At 40.2% G+C, this 12,015-nt stretch overlaps 1 protein-coding gene across 1 annotated transcript in view; it reads left to right on the top strand.

The window, feature by feature from the left end:
- birc6 (baculoviral IAP repeat containing 6) overlaps positions 1 to 12,015 on the top strand; it is a 229,007-nt gene that overhangs the window by 108,545 nt on the left and 108,447 nt on the right. Inside the window, exons 48-54 of the mRNA XM_052011344.1 lie at positions 1,173 to 1,269; positions 2,510 to 2,704; positions 2,905 to 3,105; positions 3,640 to 3,919; positions 5,296 to 5,552; positions 8,178 to 8,286; positions 9,430 to 9,651. Coding sequence (XP_051867304.1) covers positions 1,173 to 1,269; positions 2,510 to 2,704; positions 2,905 to 3,105; positions 3,640 to 3,919; positions 5,296 to 5,552; positions 8,178 to 8,286; positions 9,430 to 9,651 — 1,361 coding nt within the window. The remainder of the gene's footprint in view (positions 1 to 1,172; positions 1,270 to 2,509; positions 2,705 to 2,904; positions 3,106 to 3,639; positions 3,920 to 5,295; positions 5,553 to 8,177; positions 8,287 to 9,429; positions 9,652 to 12,015) is intronic.

The raw sequence follows: 12,015 nt of genomic DNA on the forward strand, positions 1-12,015 counted from the left end.
GGATCTTAACCTGAAATATCAACTGTTTGTTTCCTTCCATAGATGCCGCCTGATCTGCTGAGTTCCTCCAGCACTCTGTGTGTGTTGCTAATGATGGATGCAGCCTTCTTGAGGGACCGCCTCTTGAAGATGTCCTCAAAGGCAGGGGAAGGTAGTGTCCGTGATGGAGCTGGCTGAGTCTCACCATCCCATATGATTGTGTCTGATAATCTGCTTCATGCCCTGTTCTGCCTTTTCCCCATATCCCTTAATCCCTTTAGAATTAAGATGTATGTCTGCCACCACCTTGAATGTATTTAATGACTTGACCTTAACTGCCTTCTGAGGTAGAGTGTGTCAAATGTTCATCGCTTGAGTGAAGAAATTTCTCAGGACCTTGGTTCTAAGTGGCATACCCAATGTTCTGAGGCTGTCACCCCTAATTCTGGGCTCTCCACCAGCCATCGGGGATGTCCTCACTCATTGTTCTTTACTCTATTGAATATGGCCCCAATTCTGTCATCGCAGGGAAGTCTAGTAGACATTTGTTGATCAACATCATTGTAAAGAAAATAGTGTTAACCTAATCATCATTTGCTCTTTGTGGAAACACAGTGTTCTCAACTTGGCTATCACTTTTCAGAGATGACAATGTTGAATGCACTTCAAAAATACCTGTCAGTTGTAAAGTGCTTTGAGATATCCTGATGTCAAAAAAGATGCAGGATAGATACAAATGTTTTATGAAGGTTATTGTTATCAACTTGCCTTTTGAAATTAGGACACATGACATATGGGGTGACATTTAGCATATTGTTAGATGTCCTGTATTTAAAATGCGCTTCAAGTATTTAGTAAATACTAAGGAAGAGAACTTATTTAAAGCATCTTGAGATTAATGCTGAAAAACATATTTTAATTTTATTTAGCATTTTTCTCAAGTTAATTGTTGGAAAATGAGCAAATCTTATTAAGGTAGAGGAAGGTGATGGTCTATTTTTGCAGCAGGTAAAATCATTGCATTCCTTGGTCTCACCATGTCTGAGAATAAGGTTCAGCTGGACTTTTGGCCGTATTTCATTAAACAATTAATATACATTGCTGATTTCATTTCATGCAACTGACTAATTTAATATGATATGAATTAATGCCTTCTTTTCAATGTTCATTAATATTTTGGTAATTTTTTTTAGGGTTCACTTTCAACGTGCCAGTTGTCTGAGCCACTTTTATGGTTTATTTTGAGAGTTTTGGACTCCACTGAAGCACTGAAAGCTTTCCATGACATGGGTAGGTGAATTATACCAGTAGAATATACCAGGTGGCACGGTAGCGTAGTGGTTAGCGTGACGCTATTACAGCTCCAGCAATCGGGGTTCAATTCCCGTTGCTGTCTATAAGGAGTTTATATGTTCTCCCCATGTCTGTGTGGGTTTCCTCTGGGGGCTCCAGCTTCCTCCCACATTCCAAAGATGTATGGTAGGTTAACATGGGTTTAAATGGGTGGCTCGGACTCGTTGGGCCGGAAGGGCCTGTTACTGTGCTGTATAAATTTTTAAAAAAGTTTTAGAATCTTAGTAGTAGAAAACAATAGATTTCAGAAACAACAATGTGCTGGAGGAGCTCAGCAGGTCCTGATGCAGGGTTTTGATCCGAAACGTCGACAATTTCTTTCCTCCCACAGATGCTGCCTGACTCGCAGAGTTCCTCCAGCACATTGTTTGTTGCTCCAGATTTCAGCATCTGCAGTCCCTTGTGTCTCTAATAGGTTCCCTGAAATTGACAAATATTTGCCAATTTGCACTAGTTCTTACCAAAGCTACAAAGCCTTAAGTCTGTGTTCTGCCATTCCATTAGATCATGGCTAATTTGTATCTTTACTCCATTTATGAGCTTCAGTTCTGTAACCATTGGATCTTTGTTAGATAAGAATACTATAAATGTTGTATTTGATTTTCTTTTTAAAATTTTGACCCAAAAGCCCTTTTTTTTCCCCTGGGGCTCAATTCCAGATTTCCACTATTCTTTGTGTGACAAACTGCTTTCCTGACATCCTTATTGGTCTGAATTCCTTGGGAGAAATCTCTCTATCTATACTCTCAGATCTTTAATCATCTCAATGCTTCAGTTAAATCCCCCATTAAGCACCTAACTGCAGTTGACTTTGAACAACTGGATTTCATTTAACCTTATTAGAATCCACATCTCTCTGGGTCAATGTTCAGGGAACTTCTCCAAGGCAATTTTATCTTCCCCTGATTGCAGTGCCCAGAATTGAATGTAACACTCCCATCAGAAGTTCCATACCAGAAGTTTTTGCACTCAACCACCACATTAGCATGCTGTTTAGGGTAGCTAGTGTTGAATTTCCCCCTCTCTTCCCCACATCTTGACTTCACACCTTCTCAATCATTTGTGCTGAAGGTTTATCCCTTGACCTAAGGCATGACTTTAAAAACACTTTGATCTATTTTTGGTGAATGGAATTCTGTCCTTCAGCCGTTTAATTAATGATATTTTATACTTTTAGGGGGAGTCCAGCTTATCTGTAATAACATGGTCACAAGTACACGAGCAATTGTTAATACAGCACGGAGCATGGTATCCACCATAATGAAGTTTCTTGATTGTGGCCCTGGTAAAACGGTCGATGGAAACATGAAAGCTAGAGTGTTGGCTTCAGAGCCAGATAACGCTGAGGGACTCCATAACTTTGCTCCATTGGGTATGTAATGCCTCACTTGAATTTCACAGAGTAGAATTTGTTTATTTCTTTATTGTATAACTTTTGGACTAACAAACAGAAGGTATATACCAAAACGGGTTCCAATATTGTTGCTAGTCTTTCATTCAGGCTTTTAGTGGACCTTGGTGCAATGCGTGACAACTTAGTAAAATCTTTTTACTGTTGTTTGTTCTTTACAGGTACAATAACTTCCAGCAGCCCAACAGCTCAGCCAGCTGAAGTACTGCTTCAGGCTACGCCGCCCCATCGGAGAGCTAGATCTGCAGCATGGTCATATATTTTCTTACCAGAAGAAGCATGGTGTGACCTCACTGTTCATCTGCCTGCTGCAGTGTTACTCAAAGAGATACACATTCAGCCTCACCTTGCATCTCTTGCTAGTACGTGTATTTATTGTTGAGTTTTTGTGAATGATTCAGATAAATATTTTGCTGCTTACCATCTGAGGTTTGGTATGTGATTAGCAAGGTGGCATGGCACCATTTTTTTGCCCGAAAACATGGCTTTTGTAGCCTCATAGCATCTGCCACATGGGGTTCAGAAGGAAGCAGGGGCCCCTTAATGATAAGCAGTGATGCTGAACCATAAAACATTATTGGATTTTTAGAAGTTGTAACAGTATTACAGTGAAATTATTACCTAATTAGTCCTGTACAGAATGTTTATTGAGATAGCTCAGAAAAGGTTCTTACTTTTCTTTCTTTGGAATGGCGATAGAATTGCAAATTAATGACACTATTTGGGAAGCCACCAATGTAATTTTACTTTTTGCGCATCGAATACTTGGTCATGCTGGTAATCTTCTAACTGGAGATGTGTTTGATGTATAATACCTAAAGTCACATAATACCTTTGGGATTGTGCAGCTGGCTAGGTGTTTAAAAGTAACATTCATTCTGCATTCTCTTTTGCAGCATGTCCTTCGTCAGTGTCAGTTGAGATCAGTGCGGATGGAGTGAACATGTTGCCCCTATCTACCCCAGTTATTACCAGTGGGCTAACTTACATTAAAATACAGCTGGTCAAAGCTGAGGTCGCATCAGCTGTCTGCCTTCGGCTGCACCGCCCACGGGATGCCAGTACACTGGGCCTGTCACAGATCAAACTGTTGGGTCTCACAGCCTTTGGCAGCACTTCATCTGCAACAGTGAATAACCCTTTCCTTCCTTCAGAGGACCAAGTTTCCAAAACCAGGTAAGGTTGTGGACTTAAGATGGTTTTAAATATCTGAACCAAAGTTCCAACAGATTAGCTTTTGTTCAGACTGGCTTCAGGGAATGGTTTCTCCAGGACCAGAAGGATACAAGGATAGTAGGTGGTGGGAAATGTGAGATGAGAAGCCATGAGTGTAGGTAGGGGTATTAATGTGGAAGGAATGGGTTTAGGAGCTTGGAGAAATTTAAAGTGAAATTAAGGGGAGTTGGTACTGCACCTGAAATTTCCAGGGAATATTAGTTCCTCAGATCAGAGGTTTGAGCAAGTGAAAGGATGTACAAAAAAATATTGTCTGGGCTGGGTGGGGAAGGGAGGGAAGAGATTGGTGTTAAGAGAACTGGTAGAGTAAAAGGACTTTAAGATGAATGGAACAAGGCTCAAAGGAGGATTCTTGAGGAATGGGTGCTGAAACCAATCTGTGATTTGGTGACGGAGCCACACTGCCACCATGACTGTTTGGGCAGGATCAGCAGAGGGAAGCAGAGCCAGGGAGTGGCCTGTCAGAATGTGACTGGTTGTCATCAGCCATAGGCAATGTTTCTATTAGAGTTGTGAAGCACATAATCATGACATAGGCAAGTTCAAGTAAGTTTTAAAATGTATTTTGCATGTATCCATTTACAAAAATGTTGCATACAACACTTGTAATTTGAAACTGTACTTGAGTAATTGATCATGGCCAGTCAATTTAAGAGAGGTGTTGTTTTAGGTGAAAGTTATTACTTTGGAGAGCTAGGAGTCCCCAGACTGTCCAGAAATCTGATGTAGCAGGTATAAATTTAATGTATGTTCTTCCATCATGGTTGTCTCTTAAATGCAAAGTTTAATCCCTTGCCCAAAAAACCTGACTTTCTCAGTTATGTTATGTTTTTGCAGCTTGGTGGCTCCCATGAAACCATAGCTAGTTTACGAGTCATTAACTGAGATGTATAAACTAGCAATGTTCCAGGTTTAATCTTTGGTGTCAGTTGGGTAATTAAGCTCAGTTAGTTAGCAGTGATATGCTACTATTTGCTTCAAAAGGCAAATATCAACTGGAGTTTCTATTTCTGGACTCAGTCAAATTAGTTTTCTATATTTGGTCTCTGTCCAATTATTGTGGGGTGCTAGTAAACCTCTCTAGGCATGTGGATGTCAGATGAGGATAATTTCAGCCTGAACCATGAGCCTTATCTACGGTTTCTGCTTGCTATCTACCCTTGAGAATTTGCTGTCACTTCAGCAGGTAGTAGACCCATACCGGAGTAAGTGCTGGAGTAGGGCATGGAAAATTGATGGGGGTGGGGAGGGGGTGGGAGAAAATTTTCATTTTGTTACTTGGAAGATGTTACAGAGGAATTCACTTCCATTTTCAGTATTGGTTGGATGCGACTCCTTCATCATTGCTTAACCCACATAAGTGAACTAGAGGCAATGATGGCCTGTGCTGCAGCTCCCACTGCTAACCTACTGCAGACCTGTGCAGCTCTCCTGATGTCACCTTACTGCGGCATGCATTCACCAAATATTGAAGCTGTCTTGGTAAAGATTGGGTTGCAGTCTACCAGGATTGGTCTAAAGCTGATTGACATTCTTCTAAGGAACTGTGCTGCTTCAGGCACTGATCCAACAGGTAAGAAATTTCACTAAGGGTAAGACTAAGAAAGTAACTAAGAAAATTGATGAAGGCAGAGTAGTGGATGTGGTTTACATGGACAAGGTTCGGTGTGGCAGGATAAGGCATAAGGGATCTGAGTCATATTGGCAAACTGGATCCAAAATTGGCTTGGTAATAAGAAGGCAGAGGGTAGTGGTGGATGAGTGTTTTTCTAACTGGAATTTGTATCCTGTGGTGTACTGCAAGGGTCAGTACTGGGACCTGTTGTTTGTAATGTATATAAATCGCTTGGATAAGAATGTAGGTGGTCTGATTAGTAAGTTTGAAGACAACATGAAAATTGGTGGAGCTGTAGGTAGTGAAGGAGGTTGCTGGGGATATAGTGGGACATAAATCAGCTGGAAAGTTGGACAGAATTGTGGCAGATGGAATGTAATCCAGACAAGTGTGAGGTAATATACTTTGGGAAGTCAAATTCTGGTAGGATGTGGGGAAATGGCAGGGACCCAAGGAGTGATTTACATAGGGACTCACTGAAAGTGACACGGGTTGGGTAAAGGAGAAGGCACAAGAGTTAGGATGTAATTTTGGAGCTGTATAAAACACTGGTTAGATCCCATTTGGAGTATTGTGTACAGTTCTGGTCACCACACTACAGTTAAAGATGTGGTAGCAATACAGTGATCTCTGAAGCAATTCAGCAGGATGTTGCCTTGACTGGACTGCAGTAGTTATAAGAGGAGATTTAGATAGGCTGGGTTTATTCTCACTGGAATGTCGGAGTCTGAGGAGTGACCTTACGGAGATTTGAATAAAATCAGAGGCACAGATTTAAATTTTTTTTTAATTTTACTTACAGCGTGGTAACAGGCCCTTCCGGCCCAATGAGTCCGCGCTGCCCATTTTAAACCCAAATTAACCTACCCGTACATCTTTGCAATGTGGGAGGAAACTGGAGCACCCGGAGGAAACCCACGCAGACATGGGAGAATGTACAAACTCCTTACAGACAGCGACGGGAATCGAACCCCAATCGCTGGCGCTGTAATAGCGTCGCGCTAACCGCTACGCTACCGTGCCACGGATGGTCACAGCCTTTTTCCCAGGGGTAGGGGAGTCTAAATGTGGAGGACATAGGTTTAAGGTGAGAGGGGAAAAACTTGAAGCTGATCTGAGAAGCAAGTTTTTCATACAAAGGGTGGTGGTTATATGGAACAAACTGCCAGAGGAGATGTTTGTGGCAGATACAGTTACAACGGAGTAAATGGTTTTGTGGCTAAGTTTGCAGATGACACCAAGATAGGTGGAGGAATAGGGAGTATTGAAGAAACAGGAAGGTTGCAGAGAGATAGTTTAGGAGAATGGGCAAAGAAATGGCAGATGAGATTCAGTATTGAGAAATGTGCGGTTGTACACTTTGGAAAAAGAAATAAACGGGCATATTATTATCTAGATGGGGAGAAAATTCAAAGTACAGAAGTGCAAAGGGACTTGGGGGTCCTCGTGCAGGTCAGACCAGCAGTAAAAAAAAAAGGCGAATGCTATGTTGGCATTCATTTCGAGAGGTATAACATATAAAAGTAAGGAATTGTTGATGAGGCTCTATGGGGTACTGGTGAGGCCTCATTTAGAATACTTTTTTGGGCCCCTTATCTTAGGAAGGATGTACTGATGTTGGAGAGGGTTCAGAAAAGATTTACGAGGATGATTCCCAGAATGAAAGGGCTTACATACGATGAGCGTTTATCGGCTCTTGGACTGTACTCACTGGAGTACAGAAGAATGAGAGGGGACCTCATAGAAGCATTTAGAATGTTGAAAGGACTGGACAGAGTAGATGTGGGTAAGTCCAGGACTAGAGGGCACACTCTTAGAATTAGAGGGTACCAGTTTAAAACAGAAATGAAGAGAAATTTCTTTAGCTAGAGGGTAGTGAATTTATGAAATTCTTTGCCACTACAGCTGTGGAGGCCCGATCATTGGGGACATTTAAGGAGGAGATTGAAACGTATCTTAATTAGTCAAGGTATCAAGGGATATGGGGATAAGGCCGGAAATTGGGGCTAGATAGGAATAGTTTTAGTTTAGCTCATGGAGCAGACTCGATGGGCTGAATGGCCTACATCTGCTCCTTTATCTTGTGATGTTAAAAAGGCAGTTAGATGGTTGCTTCGAAAGGAAAGGCAAAGAGGGATACTGGCCTAATACTGACACATGATATCAGTGTAAATAGACACCATGGTCAGCATAGATGAAATGGGCCAAAAGGGCCCATTTTTGTGCTGTACAATTCCATGATTCTGTGAAATTCATTAATGACAATCAAACTCAATGGGGCAAAGATTTTTTTCAATGTGCTGCTGCTGTATTTGTTAAAGGTAAGTTAACAAGTGCCTCATTAATTGAACAGTCATAAGCAGCAATGAGTTTAGGCTTTGATTGTTGCTAATGGTCGGTCTTGAACAGTAAAATAACTGTTTCTTATTCTGAAATATATTTCATAAGGAATTTAGTATGGTCGCCATTACATGTAAAAAAAAATTCAAGATGTTTATGCTCAATTATTTTCTCCATCCTTTGCCACATGCCAACTTAATTTTCCAAAGCAACTGTTCATGCTGAAACTTTTTGTCTAACCAGATTTAAACAGTCCTTTGCTCTTTGGGCGACTAAATGGTCTTTCCTCTGATTCAACAATCGATATCCTGTATCAGCTTGGAACAACTCAGGATCCTGGTACTAAAGATAGGTAATGCCTCTTGTTGTGGGTAAAGATCTGCTGTAACTTCATAAATTTCTTTGGGAAATTTTAATTTATAATGGTCTAAGCCATGCCTTTTTACAACAGGCAAAATGTGTTAAGGATAATTTATCTCGCCAAAAATGGCCATGCAGTGGATGTGTCTTTTTACTGCCACTTTACTGCTATGTAAACACTCCACAGCAGCTTTTCCAGGTGAGATTTTTTAGTGCCTGATTGTAAAATAACAAGTGACAAATCCTGTGTATGGACAGCTTAAGTTAATAATGAATCATCTTTTGTGCCATCTTGCCAGGCTCAGTGATCACTAGCGAGTCCTCAAGAAGGCTAAGGTTCAAATGAATAAAGTTAATGCATATGTGAATATTAACTAAATATGCATTTCAAAAATATAAAGCACAGATGGTTTTTTTTAAACTTGGGGAAAGGCAGTAGTTTGAATTGTGTTAGCACTCTACTGATGTCTGTTTTGCAGCCCCTGGCTTAGATAAAAGGACCTTTTGCTGGGAGTGGTGGAGTGCTGGCCTGTTGCAGGACATTTTTTATTTGACGCAAGGTGGGCTTATATAAAGTAGATAAGATTTTGATATTCAGCCTGCTGGATCATACTCAATTTCACCAGCAGTAAACAGGAAAGGCATCTGAAATACAGCTTTAAATTATTTATGTGGAGCTAAAAGGAGCAAGAGCACAAGAGCTTCACAAAGATAGATGTGGTTGCTGCTATGTACCAAACCTGCTTCTACCAATGAATTATTTAGTCTTTGAAATAATGTACTCTTGGCTCAGATTAAATCATCTGAGACAGTCACTAAGATCTTTTCTAACATCCATGCATAAGAGTCAGAGGAGCCTAATAATTTTGCCATCCTGCCATTTTTCTCTTGCAATTGCTTGCCCAAGAGTTTTTAATCTCAGTGGCCATGTCCGATTTAGTTTCGGCAATTTCAGGTTGGATCTTGACCTGAATTCATGTCAACTGAGCAATAAATGGAGTGTTAATGATTTAATAGTAATCTTTTAATGACGGAATTCCTTGTGTCCTTTAGTTTCCAATTTTTTTAAGAAAACAATGTATACTGAATTTATATTCTAAAGTTCACTGACCTGACGTGCATTTTTCCATTTCAGGATTCAGGCTTTGTTAAAATGGGTCTATGACTCTGCTGGAGTAGCTGCACTGAAGAGAAGTGGCCACATTGCTGCTGTAAATACTGAGAACATAACTCGCGAGTATGGGCTCCTTATGCCATCACCGTCTCACTTGCACTGTGTAGCTGCTGTCCTGTGGCATAGCTATGAGCTACCTGTAGAGTATGATCTTCCAGGTTTACTAAACAGAGAGCTGTTTGAGTAAGTAAGATTCTATAACATTTCATGGATTTAATTTGGAAATGGATTTTGAATACTCTTATCACTGTTTCTTTTAGTCCTTTACATGATTTCTGTTTGCATGGATATTTTCTAATGAATTTATAGATATAAAAATTATGGGGCATAAATGGGTCTTTTTCTGAGTGGTAAGATGTAACTAGAGGTGTGGCACAGAGATGGCCTCAACTTTTTACAATTTACTTAAATGACTTGGATTTGGCGACCAAAGGTATGGCTGCTAAATTGTGTCAGCATTAAAAGATAGATAGGAAAACAAGTTGTGAAGAGGACATAAGGACGTTTCAGAGGTATATAAATAAGTTAAATAAGTGGACAGTAATCTGGCCAATAGAATATCATGTGAGAAAATGTGAAATTGTCCATTTTGGCAGGAAATAAGTCTTATTTAAATGATGAAAGATCACAGCGCCCTAAGATACAGAGGAATCTGGGTATGCTAAGCATGATTCACATAACAGAATGTTACTGTTTATTATGAGGGCAATTGAAAACACAGGTTAGGTTATTCCTCAGATATATAGGGCATTGATGAAACCCGCAGCTTGAGTGGAATGCACAGCTTAGGACTCCTTATTTAAGAAAAGATATGTAAGTGCTTTGTAGGTAGTTCAGGATGGTTTACTAGACTGATGCCTGGAATGAGTTGTTGTCTTTCAAGGAAAGGTTGGACAGGCTAGGCTTGCATCCATTGGCGTTTAGAAGAGTCAGAAGAGTGAGAGAGGACTTGATTGAAATATTTGGGTTCAATATGGAGAGGATGCTTACTCTCGCAAGAGAATCTAGAACTAAGAGTCAGCATTTAAAAATAAAGGATTACCCATTTAAGATGAAGATGAGGCAAAATATTTTTGAGATTCTTGAGACTTTGGAATTCTCTTCTTCAAAGAGCCATGGAAGCAGAGTCTTTGAATATTTAAAGCAGAGGTAGATAGCTACATGATAGGGTGATGAAAAAGACATTTGGCACATTGCCTTCATTGATCAGTATATTGAGTACAGGAGTTGGGATGTCATGCTACAGTTGTACAAGGTATTAGTAAGGCCACATTTGGAGTACTGCATACTGTTCTGGTTGCTCTGCTAAGGGAAGGATGTCGTTAAACTGTAAAGGCTGGAAAAAAAAAAGATATACAAGGATATTGCCAGGACTGGAAGGTTTGGGTTACAAGGAGAGGCTGTATAGGCTAGGACTATTTTCCTTGGAGTATAAGAAGATGAGTGGTGTCCATTTAGAGTCCTTGTAGAGGCTTTTTTAAATCATGAAGGGCATAGATAAGTTGAATAGCCACATTATTTTCCCTGGGGTAGGAGAGTCCAAAACTAGAGAGCATAGGTTTAAAGTGAGAGGGAAAAGATTTAAAAGGGACCTGAGGGGCAACTTTTTCCACACAGGGTGGTGCATGTATGGAGCAAGCTGCCAGAGGAAATGGTAGAGGTGGGTACAATTACAATATTTAAAAGACATTTGGATAGCTACAGGGATAGGAAAGGTTTGGAGGGATATGGGCAAATGCAGGCAAGTGGGACTGGCTCAATTAGGCAACTTGTTTGGCATGGACGAGTTGATCCGAAGGGCTTGTTTTCCATGGTGATTAGTTCTATGATGAGCAAGGAATGAAAGCTTACTTGGGTAAGTGGAAATGCACAGCTGAGGTCACTGTCAGATCAGTGGTGATCCAGTGGAATGACAGAGTAAGTTCAAGAATCTGTACTTGCACAATTTTTTGTCTGTTTATTGTATGTCCTCTGTTGTTTGAGTCTGGCGGTAACGACATTTCATTCCTCCATGTGTTTTTATAGCATATGGGTGAATGACAAAGTATAACTTGAAGGAGCCAATTGACCTACTCCTAATTTGCAAGTTAATATGTTAATGTTAATATATGATGAAATTGTAAACTTTGAAAATTCTGAAGTTCTGCCAGCAGACCTGATCTGGTGAAGTAATGGTTGACATTTTTTTAAAAATTGTATTGGAAATTATCAGCTGATGAAGGCTTGCATAAATAAGGAACAAGCTTGATACTAACTTGTTTTCTCTCCTTCCCGATTATGACAACTGTTTGTCTTTCTTCAGATACTGCTTGATATGCTGAGTATGTACAGCTTTTTCTGTTTTCATTTCAGACTTACAGCATCTGCAGCCTTTTATTTCTAACTGTTAACAACATAGAAACATTGTGACAAGTATAAGAGGCCATTTAACAATAGTTGTACTTGCCAGTCTAAATATTAGTTTTGTTGCTGGAGTCGCATGTTTTCACCAAAGCAACTTCATTTTAGGGCAGGCTTGGTAGTGTAGTGGTTAGAGTAACGCTATTA

Source organism: Pristis pectinata, chromosome 3 (genome assembly GCF_009764475.1).
Source record: "Pristis pectinata isolate sPriPec2 chromosome 3, sPriPec2.1.pri, whole genome shotgun sequence".
Taxonomy (NCBI): domain Eukaryota; kingdom Metazoa; phylum Chordata; class Chondrichthyes; order Rhinopristiformes; family Pristidae; genus Pristis; species Pristis pectinata.